This window comes from Ranitomeya imitator, chromosome 2 (genome assembly GCF_032444005.1).
Source record: "Ranitomeya imitator isolate aRanImi1 chromosome 2, aRanImi1.pri, whole genome shotgun sequence".
Classification (NCBI taxonomy): Eukaryota; Metazoa; Chordata; class Amphibia; order Anura; family Dendrobatidae; genus Ranitomeya; species Ranitomeya imitator.
The window spans coordinates 247,088,134-247,115,113 of NC_091283.1; the positions used below are offsets into that span (position 1 = coordinate 247,088,134).

The 26,980-nt window shown below is 45.2% G+C and overlaps 1 protein-coding gene across 3 annotated transcripts in view; it reads left to right on the forward strand.

The window, feature by feature from the left end:
- LOC138662896 (oocyte zinc finger protein XlCOF22-like) overlaps window positions 1-26,980 on the forward strand; it is a 94,174-nt gene that overhangs the window by 57,953 nt on the left and 9,241 nt on the right. For all 3 annotated transcript variants that reach the window (XM_069748890.1, XM_069748893.1, XM_069748891.1), the window contains 5 exons: window positions 4,187-4,336; window positions 4,466-4,645; window positions 4,728-4,851; window positions 4,935-5,032; window positions 5,231-5,321. In XM_069748890.1, coding sequence (XP_069604991.1) covers window positions 4,259-4,336; window positions 4,466-4,645; window positions 4,728-4,851; window positions 4,935-5,032; window positions 5,231-5,321 — 571 coding nt within the window. In that variant the 5' untranslated portion in view covers window positions 4,187-4,258. The remainder of the gene's footprint in view (window positions 1-4,186; window positions 4,337-4,465; window positions 4,646-4,727; window positions 4,852-4,934; window positions 5,033-5,230; window positions 5,322-26,980) is intronic.

The following is a 26,980-nucleotide window of genomic DNA, read 5'->3' on the forward strand; positions in this document are numbered from 1 at the left end:
CCTAAGGGTTTTTCCGTCTGTCTGTCTGTCCTGGAAATCCCGCGTCTCTGATTGGTCGAGGTCGCCAATCAGGACGTCATAAAGGACGTAGAAATCCCACGTTTCTGATTCAGCGACGGGCACAGTATCGACGTAGATGTCATAATGGTTGCCATGGCGACGATGATGTCATAAAGGTTGCCTCGACCAATCAGCGACGGGCACAATCTGCTGCGAATTCTGGAATCATCATTGTCCATATACTACGGGGACATGCATATTCTAGAATCATGGCATCCATTATGACATCATCACCATGGCAACCGATATGACATCATCATCACCATGGCAACCATTATGACATCAGCACCACAATGGCAAGCTTTATGACATCATCACCATGGCAACCATTATGACATCATCATCGCCATGGCAACCATTATGACATCATCACAATTGCAATCATAATGACATCGTCATCACCATGGCAACCATTATGACATCATTATCACATCCAACTATTATGACATCATCATCTCCATGGCAACCTATTATGACACCATCACCATGGCAACCGTTATGACATCATCACCATTGCAACCTATTATGACATCATCATCCCCATGGCAACCATTATGACATAATCATCGCCATAACAACCATTATGACATAATCGTCATCATGGCAACCACTATGATATCATCATCGCCATGGCAACCATTATGACATCATCATCATCACCATTGCAACCTATTATGACATCATCATCCCCATGGCTACCATTATGACATCAACATCACAATGGAACTATTATGACATAATCATCGCCATAACAACCATCTATATATATAATTGCCTAAGGGTTTTTCCGTCTGTCTGTCTGTCCTGGAAATCCCGCGTCTCTGATTGGTCGAGGTCGCCAATCAGGACGTCATAAAGGACGTAGAAATCCCACGTTTCTGATTCAGCGACGGGCACAGTATCGACGTAGATGTCATAATGGTTGCCATGGCGACGATGATGTCATAAAGGTTGCCTCGACCAATCAGCGACGGGCACAATCTGCTGCGAATTCTGGAATCATCATTGTCCATATACTACGGGGACATGCATATTCTAGAATCATGGCATCCATTATGACATCATCACCATGGCAACCGATATGACATCATCATCACCATGGCAACCATTATGACATCAGCACCACAATGGCAAGCTTTATGACATCATCACCATGGCAACCATTATGACATCATCATCGCCATGGCAACCATTATGACATCATCACAATTGCAATCATAATGACATCGTCATCACCATGGCAACCATTATGACATTATCACATCCAACTATTATGACATCATCATCTCCATGGCAACCTATTATGACACCATCACCATGGCAACCGTTATGACATCATCACCATTGCAACCTATTATGACATCATCATCCCCATGGCAACCATTATGACATAATCATCGCCATAACAACCATTATGACATAATCGTCATCATGGCAACCACTATGATATCATCATCGCCATGGCAACCATTATGACATCATCATCATCACCATTGCAACCTATTATGACATCATCATCCCCATGGCTACCATTATGACATCAACATCACAATGGAACTATTATGACATAATCATCGCCATAACAACCATCTATATATATAATTGCCTAAGGGTTTTTCCGTCTGTCTGTCTGTCCTGGAAATCCCGCGTCTCTGATTGGTCGAGGTCGCCAATCAGGACGTCATAAAGGACGTAGAAATCCCACGTTTCTGATTCAGCGACGGGCACAGTATCGACGTAGATGTCATAATGGTTGCCATGGCGACGATGATGTCATAAAGGTTGCCTCGACCAATCAGCGACGGGCACAATCTGCTGCGAATTCTGGAATCATCATTGTCCATATACTACGGGGACATGCATATTCTAGAATCATGGCATCCATTATGACATCATCACCATGGCAACCGATATGACATCATCATCACCATGGCAACCATTATGACATCAGCACCACAATGGCAAGCTTTATGACATCATCACCATGGCAACCATTATGACATCATCATCGCCATGGCAACCATTATGACATCATCACAATTGCAATCATAATGACATCGTCATCACCATGGCAACCATTATGACATCATTATCACATCCAACTATTATGACATCATCATCTCCATGGCAACCTATTATGACACCATCACCATGGCAACCGTTATGACATCATCACCATTGCAACCTATTATGACATCATCATCCCCATGGCAACCATTATGACATAATCGTCATCATGGCAACCACTATGATATCATCATCGCCATGGCAACCATTATGACATCATCATCATCACCATTGCAACCTATTATGACATCATCATCCCCATGGCTACCATTATGACATCAACATCACAATGGAACTATTATGACATAATCATCGCCATAACAACCATCTATATATATAATTGCCTAAGGGTTTTTCCGTCTGTCTGTCTGTCCTGGAAATCCCGCGTCTCTGATTGGTCGAGGCCGCCAGGCCTCGACCAATCAGCGACGGGCACAGCGACGATGATGTCATAAAGGACGTAGGACATCCCGCCAGGCCTCAACCAATCAGCGACGGGCACAGTATCGACGTAGATGTCATAATGGTTGCCATGGCGATGATGATGTCATAAAGGTTGCAATGATGATTGTCCATATACTACGGGGACATGCATATTCTAGAATACCCGATGCGTTAGAATCGGGCCACAATCTAGTATATATATATAAATTGTCTAAGGGTTTTTCCGTCTGTCTGTCCTGGAAATCCCGCGTCTCTGGTCGAGGCCGCCAGGCCTCGACCAATCAGTGACGGGCACAGCGACGATGTCATAAAGGACGTAGAAATCCCACGTTTCTGATTCAGCGACGGGCACAGTATCGACGTAGATGTCATAATGGTTGCCATGGTGACGATGTCATAAAGGTTGCCTCGACCAATCAGCGACGGGCACAGTCTGCCGCGAATTCTGGAATCATCATTGTCCATATACTACGGGGACATGCATATTCTAGAATACCCGATGCGTTAGAATCGGGCCACAATCTAGTTTTATATATATATATATATATATAAATTGTCTAAGGGTTTTTCCGTCTGTCTGTCCTGGAAATCCCGCGTCTCTGGCCTCGACCAATCAGCGACGATGTCATAATGATGTCATAAAGGACGTAGAAATCCCACGTTTCTGATTCAGCGACGGGCACAGTATCGACGTAGATGTCATAATGGTTGCCATGGCGACGATGTCATAAAGGTTGCCTCGACCATTCAGCGACAATCTGCCGCGAATTCTGGAATCATCATTGTCCATATACTACGGGCACATGCATATTCTAGAATACCCGATGCGTTAGAATCGGGCCACAATCTAGTTTATTATAATTGACAGACCTGAAATAACAAGCACTTTTTACCTATTGTGTCCCCCCGTTTCCTTGTAGATTGTAAGCTTGCGAGCAGGGACCTCACCCCTAATGTCACTGTTTAAATTGTCTTAACTCGTACCGAATTTATTGTTTGTACATGTCCCCGCTTAATTAAGTGCTGCGGAATATGTTGGCGCTATATAAATAAAAATTATTATTTTTAATGTCCCCTATGTGCCCCCATATATTGGTACTGTCCCCTATGTGCTCCCATATATTAGTAATATCACCTATGTGCCCCCATATATTAGTAATGTCGCTATAGGTAGAAGATTACAGTGCGGGGAAAACAGGAAACCTTCATATAGAGGCCGGTGGTGATGGAGTCAGTGACCGACTCTGGCCAAATCTGTCTCTAGAGCCGTAGTAGAAGATGAAGATGTCGTCCTCATCATGAAGTAGTTATTTCTCATGTCGCGTGTAATGAATATCTCCTGCAGTATTGCTAATGCCGATTCCAGGGTCGGTAAATGAGACGAGAATTAGCGTTATGGAAGATGAGTCTATGAGAAACGTATTCAGCTGCCGACTCCGAGGAAGAAACTGCTTGTTGTCTGTGGCCTAAATATATAGGATTTATTAGTAGATGTAAAGAAGAAAACTAAATACTGTAAAATAATAAATCTCCTCATATGTTTCCCTTATTATCTCCAGTAATTGTATTATTACAGGATTCTTATGATCTTGCATCGGCTCATCTTCTCATTCAGGTCTCTACAATATCGGATCCTCTCAGTGAAGATCTTCTACAAAAGAACATTTTCCTGATTTACCCATCAAAGATGGATATGGACAGAGACAAGATGGCGGAGAGGATATTACACCTCACCCTAGAGATCCTCTTCCGGCTTACTGGAGAGGTGAGAGATTCTGATGACGTCACATTACATCATTCTTATCTATGGGAATAACAGATGGACAGAACTGGAGAGGTGAGGACTCTGGAAATGTCTGTAGTGAGATTTATTAATGTGTCTCTCCATTACCAGGATTACACAGTGGTGAAGAAGATCTCTAGTGATCGCTGTCAGGACCCTATGTCTGAGGGATGGGGAAGACCCCTGAGCCCAATCACGGGGCCTCCACCTCACCCCCTGATCCATGAGGACATCAATGACCAGAAGATCCTACAACTCATCTACAAGATGATTGAGCTGGTGACTGGAGAGGTGACACTGCTGGGAATGCTGGGACATTATACAGTAACACTATGAAGGAATCGGGGGGATGACATATCATTGTATGTGTCAGGTTCCTATAAGGTGTCAGGATGTCGCTGTCTATTTCTCCATGGAGGAGTGGGAGTATTTAGAAGGACACGGAGATCTGTACAAGAATGTCATAATGGAGGTTCCCCAGCCCCTCACATCTCCAGGTAATAGACAGGACTAAATACACACGGCCTATAATTATCTGTATGTAAAGAATGAATTCACTCCCTGTATGTGTTTCCTCCAGATCTATCCAGTAAGAGGACAACACCAGAGAGATGTCCCCGTCCTCTTCTTCCACAGGACTGTAACCAAGAAGATCCCAATGCTCCTCAGGATCATCAGGTAGATGGAGAGAAGGTGTCAGGAGATCTCCTCTATGATGTGTAGACGCCGGTGAAGGTCTTGTGCTCAGTCTTGTTTTATCCACCAGTATTATATGTTTTGTACTTGTGTAATGAGAACGGTGGAGATGGCAGGATTAGAGCTGATCATAGATGTGACTTCTCCATCTGTCGGTGACTTTTACAATATTTGTTTCAGGGTGAAGATCTGACCCATATTAATACTACAGAGACATATGTGAGGGGGGATCAGTGGTGTAAAGAAGAGATTCCCACATATGGCTACCCAGGTGAGTAGTAACCAATAAATGCAGAGAATTCACAGATTCTTCTCAGTCACCGGCTGTGGCTGCTTTATCGGTGGTGTAGTCCGGCCGTATTACCATGATTGCCATTTTGCCTTTAGACCACAACATTCTCCTTCTCCCAAAACTGTTCAAATGACCTTGGTCATTGAAAGCCCTTTTCTATAGAACTTACAACCTGGTAGATCCACCGACCCCTGGGTTTAGGAGACGCTGTTTCACTTTTATGATCGACAACATTAAATGTGCAGTGAGGCCAAGTGTGAATTTCTGTATAATAACAGAGTTTCCCTTTATCCTGAGTTTTCCATTTGTATTAAAACCGACTAACTTCCAGGAGGATTGTGATAATCTCCATAAACCCATCACACCGGTGCCATGATATATCTCTGAGCTGTGCGTGGCTGATGGCTGTAATATACATTTATTCCCGCCTGCAGGAGATGTGTTGGCTCCAGCCCTGGTTTCATGGATTCACTCCACCTCATAAATTACATTGTTTTTGATCCTTAGAAATTTAGATTACTGCACAATCTCTCCTGAAATGTGGAGCAATATTATTTTCTGTAACCTTCTGGTCAGGATTCATAGTAGCTCTAATGGTCCACCATAAATGAGTGCAACTCTGGTTTACTGTTGTGTAATCTGTATTTGTAGTTTTCAGTTAGAGATTCTCGCGCTCTGGAGTGGGCTGTGAGCGGATCTTTGTGTTGCTCTGGGGCGGGGCTGTGGGTGGGGCTTTGTGTAGCTCTGGGGTGGACGTGGCTTTGTGGTGCTCTGGGCGGGTCTATGGGCGGGGCTTTATGTGGTGCTCTGATTACATATTCATCTGTATTGGCAGGTCGCTGATCCCTCACTGACCTGTGTTAGGGCTAGCAGAACGCACCGATTAAATAGAGATGTTTTATTGATATTGGTGCGTTCGCAGCCCGGGGTCCACCGTGCAGGAGTACCTGTTGCTAGCAAACGGCGGAGCTATATGGCGGTATAGACTAACTCAGTTAATTCACTGAGTAGCCGTGAAAGGAAAGCACTGTGCCCTGTTAGACTCCACAGAGGCACAGGCTAACTGCCCAAACAGAGAGCAGTAAGTGGTCACGCAATTACACAAAACTCCTCGCCGGAGGAGCCAGCATTCTAGAGGCTTATTTCAGCCGGGTCCCTGAACACACTCACATGTGACCACACTGGCGCAAAGCACATAACTTTAGACAATACTAGCGCATGGCCGTGCGAGCCTTAAATAGCTGCAGCACGTCTAGGACCTGTGAAAGAAGGACCAATGGAATTGCTGCAGCACCTGAGCACGTGACCCTAGACCTCCACTGAGAGATCCTGCCCTGGGCATGCTCAGTGTGCAAAGCAGAACTAGTCCTAGTACCTGCAGGACCTTCCGTGAGAAGGACCAATGGGAGTCGCTGCAGTACCTGAGCATGTGACCCTAGACCTCCACTGAGAGATCTTGCCCTGGGCATGCTCAGTGTGTGTAAATAGGGACTTAGCCCCAGAGAAGCCTGCTCACTGCAGATCAGTGCAGGGTACAATAGGAGAGCCAGAAGAGGCAGTAGTAACCCTATGCACAGAATCAGCCTCAGCGAGACGCTGGGAGCGACGTCTCCGCTGAGCAGACCCCACTTCGGCCGATGCAGAATGGGAGACCGCAGCAGACACGGATCGAGATTCCCCCTGTGCAGCAGAGGAAACTCGACTCCTAACATTACCCCCCCCCCCCTCTTAGGGCCCCCCCCTCCTAGGGCCTCCCCCTCTTAGGGCCCCCCCCTCTCCTTGAGCCTCGCTACGCTCAAAAGCTGCAATAAGCAGCGGAGCCCGAATGTGCTCCACAGGCTCCCAGGTTCTATCCTCTGGGCCGTGACCCTTCCAGTCCACCAGATAAAATTTCTTGCCACGTACCACCTTGCACCCCATGATAGCATTCACCTCAAACTCATCCGTGGATGAACCCGATGTCCCGGCAGAAGACTCAAAAAACCGGGACAAATGAATGAGCTTTAAGAGGGAAACGTGAAAAGTATCGGTGATACCAAGGCGTGGAGGAATAGCCAAACGGTAGACCACAGGGTTGACCTGTTCCAGAACCTTAAACGGGCCAATGTAGCGAGGAGCAAACTTAGTGGACTCAACTCGCAGCCTGATGTTACGGGCGGAGAGCCACACTAAGTCGCCAGGAGCAAAGATCAGAGCGGGGCGCCGGTGTGTATCAGCCGAAACCCTCATTCTCTCCTTGGAGGCCCGGATGGCATCCTGTGTGTGGTCCCAGATGTCACGTGCCTCCACCGCCCAGTCTGCCACCCTAGAATCGGTGGATGACACGGGCATGGGCACAGGGACACACGGATGCTGGCCGTAATTAAGGAGAAAAGGAGTCTGACCAGTGGAATCGGCTACGGCGTTGTTCAAGGCAAATTCCGCCCAAGGTAGCAAAGATGCCCAGTCATCCAGCCTAGCAGAGACGAAATGTCGCAAATATGTCACCAGAGTCTGGTTGGTTCTCTCCACCAACCCATTCGTCTCGGGATGGTATGCAGAGGAGAGGTTCAACTCTATGCTGAGTAAACGGCAGAGCTCTCTCCAAAACCAAGACGCGAACTGGGGACCCCGATCGCTGACAATCTTATCAGGCATACCATGTAATTGGAAAATGTGCTTAATGAACAACACCGCCAAGGCCCGTGCAGAAGGTAACCGAGGAAGCGGCACCAAATGCACCATCTTAGAGAAATGGTCGGTGACAACCCAGATAACGGAGCAGCCACGCGACTTGGGTAAGCCCACCACAAAGTCCATCCCGACCATCTCCCAGGGCCTGTCTGCCACCGGTAGAGGGTAAAGCAACCCAGCAGGCCGTTGCCGAGGAGACCGATTCTGGGCGCAAGAAACGCACGCCTGAATATAGTCCCTGACATCTCGGGCCATATGCGGCCACCAGTATGTTCTCGCCAAAAGCTCAGATGTCCTCTTGGTCCCAAAATGCCCACCCATTCTGGAGGAGTGAGCCCAAGAGAGAACCTCCGGTCGCAAGTTAGCTGGCACGAAAGTCTTGCCCAGGGGCACACTCTAGCGAAACCGGAGCTACAGTTCTCAGACTCTCAGAAGGGACAATAAGCCGAGGCTCCTCCTCAGATGACACTATGGAGCGGGAGAGAGCGTCGGCACGAACGTTCTTCTCCCCGGAGAGAAAATGGAGAGTAAAATGGAACCGGGAGAAGAACAGGGACCATCTAGCCTGGCGAGAATTCAGCCGCTGAGCCGTCTGTATATACACAAAGTTCTTGTGGTCAGTGAAGACTTGGAAGGGAAAGCGAGCTCCCTCCAAGAGGTGCCTCCACTCTGAAAAAGCCAACTTCATGGCTAGCAACTCCCTGTCCCCGATGGAATAATTCCTCTCCGCTGGAGTGAAGGTCTTGGAGAAGAAGCAAGGATGCTTCTGACCTTGAGCATCCTTTTGGAAAAGGACTGCTCCAGCACCAACGGATGAGACATCCACCTCCAAGATAAATGGTTTATCTACATCGGGGCGATGTAGGATGGGAGCGCTAGCGAAGTGTGACTTGATCGAGAGAAAGGCTTTGGAGACCTCCTCTGACCACAACTTGGGATTTGCTCCCTTCTTGGTGAGGGCAACCAAGGGAGCTACCAAAGTTGAGAAGTGTGGAATGAACTGGCGATAGTAATTAATGAACCCCATAAAGCGCTGCACCGCTTTAAGAGAATGGGGTTCCTGCCACTCCATTACAGCCTGTAGCTTGGCAGGATCCATAGCCAAACCCTGGGCAGAGATGATATAACCAAGGAAAGGCAAGGACTCCTGCTCAAACACACACTTCTCCAACTTGGCATAGAGGGAGTTTGCCCGTAAGAGGTCGAAGACTTTGCGAACATCTCTCCGATGGGAGTCAATATCTGGAGAGTAGATGAGAATATCATCCAGATAGACTATGACCGAGGTGGTGAGCATATCCCGGAAGATGTCATTCACAAAGTCTTGTAAAACGGCTGGGGCATTACAGAGCCCGAAGGGCATCACCAGATATTCATAGTGCCCATCCCTGGTGTTAAAAGCCGTCTTCCATTCATCCCCCTCACGGATGCGAATCAGGTTGTAAGCACCCCGCAGATCTAACTTTGTAAATACCCTTGCTCCCCGTAGCCTATCAAAAAGCTCAGATATCAGGGGTAATGGGTACTTGTTCTTAACGGTGATGGCGTTAAGACCCCTGTAGTCTATGCATGGACGTAAGTCTCCAGTCTTCTTCTGTACGAAGAAGAACCCAGCCCCTGCCGCTGACACTGACTTCCTAATGAATCCTCTTGCCAAATTCTCTTGGATGTACTGAGACATTGCCTCCGTCTCCGGGAGAGATAACGGATAGACTCGACCCCGGGGAGGCTCAGCACCAGGCAAGAGGTCAATAGGACAGTCATAGGGGCGGTGAGGCGGAAGGGTCTCCGCAGCTCTTTTGGAGAACACGTCTGCATAGGGCCAATAGTGCTTGGGGAGAGAGGAAAGATCTGCGGGTACCTGTGTAGTAGCAACCTGAACGCACTCCCTCTGACATCTACCCTCGCAGGATTTACTCCATCCCAAAATTCTCCCAGAGGACCACTCAATATGAGGAGAATGGTAGCGAAGCCATGGTATCCCCAACAGGACCTCATCAATTCCCTCAGGAATGACTAATAGGGAGATTATCTCCTGATGTGATGGAGACACAGAAAGCGTGAAAGGAATGGTTTGGTGGGTAATCTGTGAAGGTAGTGTTGACCCATTTACCACTCGAACGGTTACTGGCTTGGCGAGCATCACCAAGGGTATTGCGTGACGCTGGGCAAAAGCGGAAGACATAAAGTTACCCTCTGCCCCAGAATCAACGCATAGCTCAACCATAAGAGTGGATGGGCCTATGGTAATTGTCCCCTTGAAGGACAACTTTGAGGCAAACGTCGCCGTGTCTAGTGTACCTCCTCCAACTGCCACTAGACGCTGACGTTTCCCCGACCGCTGAGGACCCTTGGAGGCAAGATGTCCTGACTGCTGGCAAACATGACGGACCTTATGTGCACGGGCGGACTGAGACTTGGATCCCGCTCGTGTCACCTCTAAGGCCTCATGTGACTCGGATGCCTGGACTGGAGATTCCAAAGGTTTGGCGAAGGTGGGAGCCAGCCGAAACCTCTGCCTACACTGGGCTCCCTCCAACCTCCGCTCGTTAAAACTGAGGTCAATACGAGTAGAGACAGTTATTAACTCCTCCAGTGTGGCCGGAATCTCCCTAGTGGCCAGAGCGTCCTTAACGTGGTCAGCCAGGCCCCTCCAAAATATGGGGATAAGGGCTTTATCCGACCACTCCAGCTCGGAAGCTAAAGTACGGAAGCGGACGGAAAAATGGATGACCAAGGACTCACCCTGAGTTAATGCCAGTAGTTGGAGCGCTGTGTCATGGGTGACTTGAGGTCCTAAAAAGACCTTTTTCAGAGTGCTCAGGAACAACGGAGCACTCTGCACCACATGATCACCACGCTCCCACAGCGGCGTAGCCCACTCCAACGCCCTGTCCGACAAGAGACACAATAAATCCCACCTTAGCCCGCTCTGTAGGAAAACGTGCAGCCAGGAGCTCGAGGTGAATAGAGCACTGACTCACGAATCCCCTACAAGTTTTGCTATCTCCAGAAAATTTTTCTGGCAGCGGGAGCTGAGATAATGTCGGAACAGGGGTGGCAGTGGACAAAGTAGCTGCAGCCACGCTAGCAGCATGTACAGCAACTGCGGTAACATCCACAGCGGAGGTTGAGCTCTCGAGAGCCGCCAACCTACCCTCCAGCTGCTGGATATACCGCAAAGATTGCTGAATGTCCGCCATTTGCTAGCCAGACCCTGGCGCTAGTATTCTGTTAGGGCTAGCAGAACGCACCGAGTAAATAGAGATGTTTATTGATATTGGTGCGTTCTCAGCCCGGGCTCCACCGTGCAGGAGTACCTGCTGCTAGCAAACGGCGGAGCTATATGGCGGTATAGACTAACTCAGTTAATTCACTGAGTAGCCGTGAAAGGAAAGCACTGTGCCCTGTTAGACTCCACAGAGGCACAGGCTAACTGCCCAAACAGAGAGCAGTAAGTGGTCACGCAATTACACAAAACTCCTCGCCGGAGGAGCCAGCATTCTAGGGGCTTATTTCAGCCGGGTCCCTGAACACACTCACATGTGACCACACTGGCGCAAAGCACATAACTTTAGACAATACTAGCGCATGGCCGTGCGGCCATGCGAGCCTTAAATAGCTGCAGCACGTCTAGGAGCTGTGAAAGAAGGACCAATGGAATTGCTGCAGCACCTGAGCACGTGACCCTAGACCTCCACTGAGAGATCCTGCCCTGGGCATGCTCAGTGTGCAAAGCAGAACTAGTCCTAGTACCTGCAGGACCTTCCGTGAGAAGGACCAATGGGAGTCGCTGCAGTACCTGAGCATGTGACCCTAGACCTCCACTGAAAGATCTTGCCCTGGGCATGCTCAGTGTGTGTAAATAGGGACTTGGCCCCAGAGAAGTCTGCTCGCTGCAGATCAGTGCAGGGTACAATAGGAGAGCCAGAAGAGGCAGTAGTAACCCTATGCACAGAATCAGCCTCAGCGAGACGCTGGGAGCGATGTCTCCGCTGAGCAGACCCCACTTCGGCCGATGCAGAATGGGAGACCGCAGCAGACACGGATCGAGATTCCCCCTGTGCAGCAGAGGAAACTCGACTCCTAAGACCTGTCCCCCATTTTTACATAATGCATATAATAGCATTGATATTAATGTTGATAATGCCTATAAAAAAATTCACAGTAGAGGAATACTAATGTAGCAAATTAGCGTAGGTAGGGGCACAAGGACTGCCCATGGCTGTGCCCCTGAGCTGGTGGTAGAATCTCCCGTCAAATAAAAAATAGTTGTGTGTCAATATGAAATGAATGAGTTGACTTAGGAACCGATTATGTTCCATAAACTGAACACCCCTGGATCTCAGGATGGATCGGCCTCAGGATGGGCATTCCTAAATGCCAGTATCTGATCTTTCTTTTTATTGGGAGACACGTGACCTTAGGGGCAGATTTGTTGAGAGAGGCTACCCAAGAAGTATTCTTCATAAAACATTTAAAGAGGTTGAATCTACACCACGAACCAAACTCCTTCAATCTAGAACAAAAGATGGCTCGGAGTCCCTTCTGAGGCTGGTGGGGAATTTTGATGACTGCGCACAGGAAGTGAGAAGCATCATTGGTAAATACTGGGATATTTTGCTGGCTTACACAGACATTAAAGAATTTCTGCCACAAACACTAGCCATCACCTATAGACGGGGAAGATTTTTAAAGAAATTATAGCAATTACATTTGTTAAAGAAATGGTTAATCTTCATTTTTCATTATATCTAAAAAATAGCTTAAAAACAAGTCTTGCATAATGTTATCATCTGAGTCGGATTTAGTACCATTAACCGGATATCTACATAACTATGGTCGATAATTCCCAGAATATGTCAAGGACATCTGTATTTGTCCGAAAAAAAACCAAAATGTGTAGTTCTAACCAACATCCCATAAAACCGCAGACATGAACAACAACTCCCAACATTCTTTCACCACATCCATCTTGTATCCCAGGATGTTTTTTTGACAATGTATTGTGTAAGACCTTCATTTATGCCAATTTATTCTGTAACTCTACATTTCCTTTTGATCTTGGGCCTTTTATAAGCCCAGCCCTAAAAATAAAAGACCAGAGACTATTTGGACAGACAACGAGCGCGTATCTCTGATTATTGCTTCATTGCGTAGGTACCTAAAAGACAGAACACCTGAGTAGGTTGGAAATCCCTTCTCTAACAAGATCAATAGGGATCAGTTGGTCGATAGTAATAAGATGTATAACAATGTGCTTAATTTCAAAACTCTGGGCAAAACCGTCAATGAAAAAGACCTGGGTGTATGGGTGGATGACAAACTCCTATTCAGTGGCCAGTGTCAGGCAGCTGCTACAAAGGCAAATAAAATAATGGGATGCATTAAAAGAGGCATAGATGCTCATGAGGAGAACATAATTTTACCTCTACAAGTCACTAGTTTGGCCACACTTAAAATACTGTGCACATTTCTGGTCTCCGGTGTATAAGAAAGAAAAAGCTGAACTGGAGCGGGTGCAGAAAAGAGCGACCAAGGTTATTAGAGGACTGGGGGGTCTGCAATACCAAGATAGGTTATTATGCAGTGCCCCAGAGACCTGGTCGTTGCAGTAATGTCGCTCTGCCACTAAGGGGAGTGATGGTACGTCTGATGGCACTAAAGGAGTTCATCTGACCAGGTATCACCAGCACACATTACACTTCACACTCCGGCCACTAGGGGGAGCAAAAGGTTTTATTTATTAGGCCACTCCTCACACTGGTAAAACTAGGGGTTGGATAGGAAGTTAGTCAGAAGCTGACTGGGTTTTGTCCAGGCAACATCCCGTGGCAGGGGGTGTTGCGGGGAAGATTCAGGGGGGTCCCTTTCAGGCGTGGGAACCTGGCAGGTACCTAGCAACAAGAACAGAACTGTCACGGGGAGACTGTTGAGCGAGAGCTAAAACCCGGGCCCCTGCAATTTCCCTCAGACTAGGGAAATCCTGACTGACCCTCTACCTGGAGTTTACACTGATGGTGTGCATGTCCAGGCCCCGAACCTCACCCTGTCTCCTGAGCTCAGCCCTAGGCTGAAACCTCCGCCCACCACCCAGTGAAGAGGTTATACTCCAATACCCACAGAAAGCACAGACAAGGAAAATATACACCACGCCGCAGTCACTCAGGAATACACTATAAAGGTGCAGGGCAAAATAAATACAATATAGGAAGGAGTAAATAAGACAGAGGAAAATACACCACCAGCAACAAATCTCCAACCACCAGCTCTCCACTCCAGACCGAGATAACAACGCACAAAACAGAAGCTATAATCGGCGACGCCCAATGATCAGGAGAACTATTTAAAGGCAATGGGAATGGCCCAGCTACCAATCCGAGGATTAGGGAAATTAACCCCAGAACAGCTAGATAAAATCTAGCAGACGCCAATGAGCAAATAGTGGTCAAAAGCGGAATTACCGCTGTCTGTCGGACGACCTGGTCTGAACAGCGTCCGACATGACAAGAACGTTACGGAACCGCGCCTGCACTACCTTGCGGCGGTATCCTATGAAAGAGACACGAAGCGAAGGATATTGTGGACAGTGAGAAACGAGATCAAGCACAAAGGAGAACCAGTAGGAGTCGTGCCCGGAGAACGGCAACATCCTACTGAGGCACGTAGCCGGTGCCCGGAACACCGAGGAAGTAACTGACTTCATGCCTTACTTCAAATACCGCAGGACAGTTAATTATAGGTTGGCTGTCTACCTTACATCACCCAAGCAGACATAGGGGGCAACGCGTGGAGAGGGGCGTCTCTAGGGTCCCGGAAGAGCTCCAAGCCTACCCGTCAAACGGGTGCGTCCTAGCCATAACATACCTGGGCGGACGGAGAATAAAAAGAACTAGAAAGAACTGGAACGAATTAGAACGAACGAGAATAGAAGTTGTGAGGACTATCCCGAATGCTCAGCAGGGAAGCACTACAACACACAGGCGCTAGTGGTAGGCAACGGTTTCCACCTGCAAAGGGAACTCTGGATGTGCCTTCGGACCGGCCGGTCTCAGACAGCCCTGATAACTGTGCTCTGGATTGCGGATCCCGAAGTCTTCAGTAAAGAGGTAAAGAGACTGCACCCCTGTGTCCTTGTTATTGTCTGCACCTCACACCATCACCATCCACCTTACTGGGAAGCCCTGGGGACATACTTCACCTGTGGGAAGGTTTACCATCTAGCTGCCATCACATCACCCCAGTGGACCTCAAGCAGCGTCGGTCACCCTGACCGAATACCACAGGTGGCGTCACTAAACCTTGACAGACTCGTATCACCTTTCATTGGACGCCCCTTAGCAGGGTCACGGACCGGGTCCAGCCACCGTGACATTCCCAGAACTGAGCCAGCAGAGGACCGGTACCGAGTAACCCGCGGCCCTGCACCTGGGGGCGCTCCAATTACACTTGGGGCTATTTAGTTTGGAAAAACAAAGACTAAGGGGTGATCTTATTTTAATGTATAAATATATGAGGGGACAGTACAAAGACCTTTCTGTTGATCTTTTTAATCATAGACCTGAGACAGGGACAAGTGGGCATCCTCTACGTCTGGAGGAAAGAAGGTTTAACCCCTTTCTGACATATGACGTACTATCCCGTCGAGATGGGGTGGGCCCGTATGACCACCGAAGGGATAGTACATCATAGTGATCGGCCGCACTCACGGGGGGAGCGCGGCCGATCGCGGCCGGGTGTCAGCTGACTATCGCAGCTGACATCCGGCACTATGTGCCAGGAGCGGTCACAGACTGCCCCCGGCACATTAACCTCCGGCACACGACGATCAAACATGATCGCGGTGTGTCGGCGGTATAGGGAAGCATCGCGCAGGGAGGGGGCTCCCTGCGGGCTTCCCTGAGACCCACGGAGCAACGCGACGTGATCGCATTGCTGCGAGGGTCTCTTACCTCCTCCTCCTCCTTGCAGGTCCAAATCCAAGATGGCCACAGCATCCGGGTCCCGCAGGGAGGTGACTTCACTGCACCTGCTCAGAGCAGGCGCCGGGAAGCCAGGAGAAGTGCATGTCAGATCGCAGATCTGACACAGTGCACAGCAAAGTGTCAGATCAGCGATCTTATACTATAACATGATGCCCCCCTTCCCTGGGGCCATGTTATAGTGTAAAAAAAAATATTCACAAGTGTAAAAAAAATTAAATAAAAAATTCCCCCAAAAATTTAAAAAAAAAAAAAAATTCTTCCTATAAATATATTTCTTTATCTAAATAAAAAAAAACAATTAAAGTACACATATTTAGAATTGCCGCGTCCATAACGACCCCACCTATAAAACTATATCACTAGTTAACCCCTTCAGTGAACACCTTAAAAAAAAGAGACAAAAAACAACGCTTTATTCTCATACCGCCAAACAAAAAGTGGAATAACACACAATCAAAATGACTGATATAAATAACCATGGTACCGCTGAAAACGTCATCTTGTCCCGCAAAAAACGAGCCGCTGTACAGCATCATCAGCGAAAAAATTAAAAAGTTATAGTCCTCAGAATAAAGCGATGCAAAAATAATTATTTTTTCTATAAAATAGTTTTTATCGTATAAAAGCGCCAAAACATAAATGATATAAATGAGGTATCGCTGTAATCGTACTGACCCGAAGAATAAAACTGCTTTATCAATTTTACAAAACGCGGAATGGTATAGACGCCTCCCCCAAAAGAACTTCATGAATAGCTGGTTTTTGGTCATTCTGCCTCACAAAAATCGGAATAAAAAGCGATCAAAAAAGTCACGTGCCCGAAAATGTTACCAATAACATCAACTCGTCCCGCAAAAAACAATACCTCACATGACTGTGTGGACCCAAAAATGGAAAAATTATAGCTCTCAAAATGTGGTAACACAAAAATATTTTTTGCAATAAAAAGCGTCTTTCAGTGTGTAACGGCTGCCAATCATAAAAATCCGCTAAAAAACCCGCTATAAATAGTAAATCAAACCCCCCTTCATCACCCCCTTAGTTAGGGAAACATTTAAAAATTAAAAAAATGTATTTATTTCCATTTTCCCATTAGTTAGGGTTAGGGTTGGGGCTACGGTTAAGGCTACAGTTAGGGTTGGAGCTAAAGTTAGGGTTAAGGTTGGGGCTAAAGTTAGGGTTAGGGTTTGGGCTACATTTACGGTTGGGAATAGGGTTGGGATTAGGGTTAGGGGTGTGTCAGGGATAGAGGTGTGGTTAGGGTTACCGTTGGAATTAGGGTTGGGGGTGTGTTTGGATTAGGGTTTCAGTTATAATTGGGGGGTTTCCACTGTTTAGACACATTAGGGCTCTCCAAACGCCACATGGCGTCCGATCTCAATTCCAGCCAATTCTGCGTTGAAAAAGTAAAACAGTGCTCCTTCCCTTCCGAGCTCTCCCATGTGCCAAAACAAGGGTTTACCCCAACATATGAGGTATCAGCATACCCAGGACAAATTGGACAACAACTTTTGGGTCCAATTTCTCCTGTTACCCTTGGGAAAATACAAAACTGGGGCTAAAAAATAATTTTTGTTGGAAATTTGTTTATTTTTATTTTCACGGCTCTGCGTTATAAACTGTAGTGAAACCTTGGGGGTTCAAAGTTCTCCCAACACATCTAGATAAGTTCCTTGGGGGGTCTAGTTTCCAATATGGCATCACTTGTGGGGGATTTCTACTGTTTAGGTACATTACGAGCTCTTCACACGCAATGTGACACCTGCAGACTAATCCATTTAAGTCTGCATTCCAAATGATGCTCCTTCCCTTCCAAGCTCTGCCATGTGCTCAAACGGTGGTTCCCCCCCACATATCGGGTATCAGCGTACTCAGGACAAATTGGACAACAACTTTTAGGGTCCAATTTCAACTGTTACCCTTGGAAAAATACAAAACTGGGGGCTAAAAAATAATTTTTGTATAACAAAAAATATTTTTAATTTGTACGGCTCTGCGTTATAAACTGTAGTGAAACACTTGGGGGTTCAATGCTCTCACAACACATCTAGATGAGTTCCTTAGGGGGTCTACTTTCCAAAATGGTGTCACTTGTGGGGGGTTTCTACTGTTTAGGTACATTAGGGGCTCTGCAAACGCAATGTGACGCCTGCAGACCATTCCATCTAAGTCTGCATTCCAAATGGCGCTCCTTCCCTTCCGAGCCCTCCCATGCGCCTAAACAGTATTTTCCCCCCCACATATGGGATATCAGCGTACTCAGGACAAATTGGACAACAACTTTTGGGGTCCAATTTCTCCTGTTACCCTTGGGAAAATACAAAACTGGGGGCTAAAAAATAATTTTGGGGGGAAAATTTGTATTTTTTTTATTTTTACGGCTCTGCATTATAAACTTCTGGGAAGCCCTAGGTGGGTCAAAGTGCTCACCACACATCTAGATAAGTTCCTTAGGGGGTCTACTTTCCAAAATGGTGTCACTTGTTGGGGGGTTTCAATGTTTAAGCACATCAGTGGCTCTCTAAACGCAACATGGCGTCCCATCTCAATTCCTGTCAAATTTGCATTGAAAAGTCAGACGGCGCTCCTTTGCTTCCGAGCTCTGCCATGTGCCCAAACAGTGGTTTACCCCCACATATGGGGTATCGGTGTACTCAGGACAAATTGTACAACAACTTTTGGGGTCCATTTTCTCCTGTTACACTTGGTAAAATAAAACAAATTGGAGCTGAAGTAAATTTTTTGTGAAAAAAAGTTAATGTTCATTTTTATTTTAACATTCAAAAAATTCCTGTGAAACACCTGAAGGGTTAATAAACTTCTTGAATGTGGTTTTGAGAACCTTGAGGGGTGCAGTTTTTAGAACGGTGTCACACTTGGGTATTTTTTATCATATAGACCCCTCAAAATGACTTCAAATGAGATGTGGTCCCTAAAAAGAAATGGTGTTGTAAAAATGAGAAATTGCTGGTCAACTTTTAACCCTTATAACTCCCTAACAAAAAAAAAATTTGGTTCCAAAATTGTGCTGATGTAAAGTAGACATGTGGGAAATGTTACTTATTAAGTATTTTGTGTGACATATCTGTGATTTAATTGCATAAAAATTCAAAGTTGGAAAATTGCAAAATTTCCATTTTTTTCCACAAATAAACGCAGGTAATATCAAAGAAATTTTAACACGGTCATGAAGTACAATATGTCACGAGAAAACAATGTCAGAATCGCCAAGATCCGTTGAAGTGTTCCAGAGTTATAATCTCCTAAAGGGACAGTGGTCAGAATTGTAAAAAATGGCCTGGTCATTAACGTGCAAACCACCCTTGGGGGTAAAGGGGTTAAGCATAATAACAGACGTGGATTCTTTATTGTAAGAGTAGTGAGACTATGGAACTCTCTGCCATATGATATTTTAATGAGTGATTCATTACTTAAATTTAAGAGGGGACTGGATACCTTTCTGGAAAAGTATAATGTTACACGGTATATACACTAGATTCCTTGATAGGGCGTTGATCCAGGGAACTAGTGTGATTGCCGTATGTGGAGTCGGGAAGGATTTTTTTTCCCCAAGGTGGAGCTTACTATTTGCCACATGGGTTTTTTTGCCTTCCTCTGGATCAACATGTTAGGGCATGTTAGGTTAGGCTATGGGTTGGACTAGATGGACTTAAAGTCTTCCTTCAAACTTACTAACTATGTTACTATGTAGAACTTCCGGTATATGACACGTACGCTGGACCACACAGATGTTCTCGGTCAACTAAACAATGGAATATACAGTTAGGGCCAGAAATATTTGGACAGTGACACAATTTTCGCGAGTTGGGCTCTGCATGCCACCACATTGGATTTGAAATGAAACCTCTACAACAGAATTCAAGTGCAGATTGTAACGTTTAATTTGAAGGGTTGAACAAAAATATCTGATAGAAAATGTAGGAATTGTACACATTTCTTTACAAACACTCCACATTTTAGGAGGTCAAAAGTAATTGGACAAATAAACATAACCCAAACAAAATATTTTTATTTTCAATATTTTGTTGCAAATCCTTTGGAGGCAATCACTGCCTTAAGTCTTGAACCCATGGACATCACCAAACGCTGGGTTTCCTCCTTCTTAATGCTTTGCCAGGCCTTTACAGCCGCAGCCTTCAGGTCTTGCTTGTTTGTGGGTCTTTCCGTCTTAAGTCTGGATTTGAGCAAGTGAAATGCATGCTCAATTGGGTTTAGATCTGGAGATTGACTTGGCCATTGCAGAATGTTCCACTTTTTGGCACTCATGAACTCCTGGGTAGCTTTGGATGTATGCTTGGGGTCATTGTCCATCTGTACTATGAAGCGCCGTCCAATCAACTTTGCAGCATTTGGCTGAATCTGGGCTGAAAGTATATCCCGGTACACTTCAGAATTCATCCGGCTACTCTTGTCTGCTCTTATGTCATCAATAAACACAAGTGACCCAGTGCCATTGAAAGCCATGCATGCCCATGCCATCATGTTGCCTCCACCATGTTTTGCAGAGGATGTGGTGTGCCTTGGATCATGTGCCGTTCCCTTTCTTCTCCAAACTTTTTTCTTCCCATCATTCTGGTACAGGTTGATCTTTGTTTCATCTGTCCATAGAATACTTTTCCAGAACTGAGCTGGCTTCTTGAGGTGTTTTTCTGCAAACTTAACTCTGGCCTGTCTATTTTTTGTATTGATGAATGGTTTGCATCTAGATGTGAACCCTTTGTATTTACTGTCATGGAGTCTTCTCTTTACTGTTGACTTAGAGACAGATACACCTACTTCACTGAGAGTGTTCTGGACTTCAGTTGATGTTGTGAACGGGTTCTTCTTCACCAAATTAAGTATGCGGCGATCATCCACCACTGTTGTCATCCGTGGACGCCCAGGCCTTTTTGAGTTCCCAAGCTCACCAGTCAATTCCTTTTTTCTCAGAATGTACCCAACTGTTGATTTTGCTACTCCAAGCATGTCTGCTATCTCTCTGATGGATTTTTTCTTTTTTTTCAGCCTCAGGATGTTCTGCTTCACCTCACAGCAACAGCTTCCAAATGCAAAACCACACACCTGGAATCCACCCCTGACCTTTTAACTACTTCATTGATTACAGGTTAACGAGGGAGACGCATTCAGAGTTAATTGCAGCCCTTAGAGTCCATTGTCCAATTACTTTTAGTCCCTTGAAAAAGAGGACGCTATGCATTACAGAGCTATGATTCCTAAACCCTTTCTCCGATTTGGATGTGGAAACTATCATATTGCAGCTGGGAGTGTGCACTTTCAGCCCATATTATATATATAATTGTATTTCTGAACATGTTTTTGTAAACAGCTAAAATAACAAAACTTGTGTCACTGTCCAAATATTTCTGGCCCTAACTGTATATTTGGGGCATACTGGGCACTTTATCAAGAGGGGACTCACCCTGTTATCTGACACTATCGCTATGGACTCATGATGATAACTAAGCTGAGTTGTTTTCTTTGACATGTATACTTCTGATGAACCTAATGTTGAGATGGAAAACGCGTTGAGTTCTTGTATGTACATGTTGTAATGGGTCAATGCCATTTTGCGGACGATGGAGATGATTTGGTATATCTAACTTTAGAGGTTCTATTTGGGTGAGCGATACTGTGAGGAGCCTATGGGGGTGGGCTCCACTCGGGATGAAACTTTATACCCTGTTATTAACTTATATATCTAAGTATTGGCATGACTTTGATGCCACTAATTAAACTCCCATAATCTCCCTTCATTAGCTATATGTTGGCCCATAGTTTATACCATTTAATAGGCTACATCGGACCACTTTAGGTTTTTCCAACATCCCTGCCGTCAATCACCATGTTATGGTTCTTGTTTGGGACAGCCGTCGAGGAGAGGGGGCGCCATTGTCGTTCATCTTCCAAATTAGGGTGCCAACCTCCGCTGTCAAACAGGAACAAGAAAGGGTTTGTACAATCATTGCCCACTTATCTTGATTTTCATTATTCTTGCTCCCTCCTTCAAAATCCCTTATTTGGAAATTACAGTAAATAAGATTTTTTCTACCCCACTCCAAGTGTGATCAGAAAGGATAGAAGGGACAGTCGAAGTGGAGCGGGGGCGCCATCGCGCAGGATCTAGGGTGCCAACCTCCGCAGTCAGGTAGGGTTGTTGAGGCCTTGATAATGCCTATAATATTGTGGCTATTGGGAGGCTTAGAAAAAAAAATTACATCCAGCAAAATTACACCGGCGGCACCTGTCCAGTAGCATCTATCTCTTACTTATAGTTACTACTGTGCAGGCGCCGCCATCGACCTTATGACCTGTCATAAGCCAATACAGATGCATATGTAATCAGCGCACGACATAAAGACCCGCCCCAGAGCACGAGAATCTCATTAACTGAAAACTACAAATACAGATTAAACAACAACCACAAGACGGATTTCATCACCAGGTATCGGTGTAATCAGTATAACGGCACCGACCTGACAGTGTCTGTAGTCACTGAGCACAATCCTGCTGACAGGTTCCCTTTACGACATCTCCACTCTGCACTATTATACACAGTTCTCTTTAAATGTGTAATATTTCTTCTTGAAACTCATCTGACAGAAAATATGGAGCTTCCGATAGTTTAGATTGTGAAGTCACTGAGCCCCGTGCTCTAATTACCCCAGAGAGGTTTCACCACTAGCTGCTCATTTATTACTGATGGAGACTGTTCAGTTTGAGCATTTCAGTAGTTGTTATTGTCTATAGTCAGTTTTTGATTACAGTAATGTCCAGAATCCTCTGATTTAACCTCTTCCTGCAGCCAGTTTTGTGTTCTTAATCAGGACCCATTTTTACAATCTGACGTGTGTCACTTTATGTGGTGATAACTTTGGAATTATTCACAAAGGATAATAGAAAACAAATGGATCTTACACATTATTCTCCAACTTCTCACAATACCCTACATACGATTGTACACTACTCTCTAGGCACATGGCAGTGTTCAGAAGGGAAGGAGCGCCATTTAGCTGTTTGAATGCAGATCTAGCTGGAATAGTTTGCAGACACAATGTATTGGGAGCACTGTTTGTGGTCAACTGGCAGCTCAAAAGATCTCCACCATGAGCATGCTTGGCACTATCTTCTCTGCTTTCCATGTCCCAAGGATTGCCTTGCTCATCGCCCTTTATCACCATTACATTGATCTGGACTTACACTGGGACCCCTAGGCTTGGACCATGGTGTTACCTGCCATTCTATGGTATTAGATGACAAGAAGAATAGTCAGGTAGCTTGGTCAGAACCGGAAGAACAGAATCAGAAGACACGAGTAGTCAGTAAATGGGCCACAGTCACAGCAGTAAACAAATACACAAACCGTAAGCTGAGCACAGAGGACTGAACCAGAGGAGAACAGCTCTGTTTCTGGCAGATTCCGGCCATGTGCTTTGAGCTTTAGTAGGGTGTGGTACTTTCCAATTGGCTGAAGTAGGGAGCAGATTACTCCAGCTAGACAGCAGGAACAGATCCCAGATGAGATTAAACACACCATATGCAGAAGCAAGGCCGGCGTCAGCACCCGGCGCACCCAGGCAAGTGCCGGGGCCCTGAGCAGGTGGGGGGACCACTTGCTGTTAGGGACACCGGCACACTATGGACCAGTGTCTGTGCCTGTACCTGCTACTGGGCCCCCCACCTGTTCTGAGCCCCGACACTTACGATACTTACCTCTCTCATCTCCATCGCTGCAGCATTTTCCACGTCTCCTGATTTTGACGTTCAGGTCAAAGGGCACGATGACATCACATCGGTGCTCGCTCTACCTGAGGAGTCACAGTGCAGAGAGCCGGAAGCCAGCGATGCTGAGGAGTTCAGAGCAGTGGCCAACGATGAGAGGTGAGTATTTCATTTTTTCTTTTTTTGATGTTTGGAGCACATGGATAGGTCCATCATAAATGGAGCATTATATGGAGCCTATCATATGGAACATAATATATGGGGCCCATTATACACTGGAGCATCATATATGGGATCCATTATATATGGAACATTATATGAAGCTTATCATGGAGCATAATATGGGGCCCATTATATATGAAGCATTATGTGGGGACTATTCTGTACGGAGCTTTATATAGGGCTCATTCGGTATGGAACAATATATGGGGCCCATCATATACTGTATGGAGCATTATATGGGACTCATTATATTGTATGGAGCAATATATGGGGCTCATTATACTCTATGGGGCCCATTCTATACAGTATGGAACATTATATGGGACCCATTATGAATGGAACTATATGGGGCTCATTATTCTTTATGGAGCATTATATGTTGCCCATTATACAGTATGGAGCAATGTATGGGGCCCATAGTACTGTATGGAGCAATATATGGTGCTCATTATTCTGTATGGAGCCATATATGGGGCTCATTATTCTATATGGAGTACTATGTGATGCCAATAATGTATGGAGAAATATATGGAGCACTATGTGGTGCCCGTAATACTGTATGGAGCAATATATGGGGCTTATTAATCTGTATTGAGCACTATGTGGTGCCCATAATATTATATGGAGGACTGTACTGTCTGGTTTCTGACCTATTGTATAATTTACAACAGACTTCACTCATGTAATGTAAGAAGTAAGTGAAATCTTTGGCATTGTACTATACCTATGTTTCTGTGCCGTATCTGTGCATCACGAATTGCGGTTTGTGTTAAATGGGCCCACTGAGACTCTTTCGTCCTGGGACCCACGAGAACCTAGAGCCGGCCCTATGCAGAAGCCATAATATGACTAAAGACTGAAAACCAGAATATTCAAAATCCTCAAAGTGATTCCATTTTATAAATTAATTCACTGAGGGTTATAATCTATACATATGTGGTCAAAAATGTTGGTACCCCTCGTTTAATGACAGAAGAAAACACAATGGTCGCCGAACTTGAATCTGACAAAAGTAATAAGAATAAAAGATCGATGAAAATGAACAAATGAAAGTCAGACATTGCTTTTCAACCATGCTTCCACAGAATTTTTCAAAAAATAAAACTCATGAAATAGGCCTGGACAGAAATGATGTTACCCCTGAAAATAATGTGACAAAGAGACATGCTAAATCGCGGTGTGTCCACTAACTATCGTTACAGGTGTCTACAATCTTGGAATCAGTGAGTGGCCTGTATATAGGGCTACAGATACTCACTGTGCTGTGTGGTGACATGGTGTGTATCACACTCAACATGGACCAGAGGAAGCGAAGGAAAGAGTTGTCTCAGGAGATTAGAAAGAAAATTATAGACAAACATGTTAAAGGTAAGTTTTAAGACCATCTCCAAGCAGCTTGATGTTCCTGTGACTACAGTTGCACATATTATTCAGAAATGTAAGATCCATGGGACTGTAGCCAACCTCCCTGGACACAGGAGGAAAATAGATGACAAATCAAAGAGACTGATAATACGAATGGTAACAAAAGAGACCAGAAAAGCATCTAAACAGATTGAAGGTGAACTTCAAGCTCAAGGAACATCAGTGTCAGATCGCACCATCTGTCGTTGTATGAGCCCAAGTGGACTTCAAGGGAGACGACCAAGGAGGACACCATTGTTGAAGAAAATCATAAAAAAGCCAGACTGGAATTTGCCAAACTACATGTTGACAAGCCACAAAGTTCTGGGAGTATGTCCTATGGACAGATGAGACAAAAATTGAACTTTTTGGCAAGGCACATCAGCTCTATGTTCACAGATGGAAAAATGAAGCATATCAAGAAAAGAACAATGTCCCTTCTGTGAAACATGGAGGAGGCTCTGTTCTGGACCTCTATGCTGCATCTGGCACAGTGTGTCTTGAATCTGTGCAGGGTACAATAGAATCCCTTGATAGTCTTAGGATTTCAGAGAGAAATGTGCTGCCCAGTGTCAGAAAGCTTGGTCTCAGTAGCAGGTTATGGGTCTTGCAACAGGATAATGACTCAAAACACACAGCTAAAAATACCCAAGAATGGCTAAGAGGAAAACATTGGACTATTCTGAAGTGGCCTTCTATGAGCCCTGACCTAAATCCTATTGAGCATCTTTGGAAAGAGCTGAAACAAGCCGTCTGGAAAAGGCAACCTTCAGACACGAGACAACTGGAGCAGTTTGCTCTTGAGGAGCGGCCAAAATACCTGTCGAGAGGTGCAGAAGTCTCATTGACAATTACAGGAGTCGTTTGATTGCCTCAAAAGGTTGTGCAGCAAAATATTAACCCTTTCGCGCCAGAGTCTGTTTTTGCATCCGTGACCGGGCCATTTTTTCAATTCTGACCAGTGTCACTTTATGAGGTCATAACTCTAACGCTTCAATGAATCCTGGTTATCCTGAGAAACTTTTCTTGTGACATATTGCACTTTATGATAGTGGTAAAATTTCTCTGATATAACTTTTGTTTATTTGTTAAAAAAATCGACATTTGGCAAAAATTTAGAAAATTTAGCAATTTTAAAAATTTACATTTTTATGCTTTTAAATCAGAGAAACATATCGCACAAAATAGTTAATAAATAACATTTCCCACATGTCTACTTTACATCAGCACAATTTTGGAAACAAATTTTTTTGCTAGAAAGGATTAAAAGTTGACCAGCAATTTCTCATTTTTAGAGAAAAATTTACAAAACCATTTTTTTAGGGACCACATCATATTTGAAGTGAGTTTGGGGGGTCAATATGACAGAAAATACCCAAAAGTGACACCATTCTAAAAACTGCACCCTTCAAGGTGCGCAAAACCACATTCAAGAAGTTTATTAACCTTTCAGGTGCTTCACAGGAATGAATGGATTGTGGAAGGAAAAAATAAAAATTTACTTTTCTTACACACAAATTTTCATTTAGATCTATTTTTTTAACTTTTGCAAGGGTAGCAGAAGAAATTGGTCTATACATTTTGTTTTGTAATTTCTCCTGAGTATGCTGATAC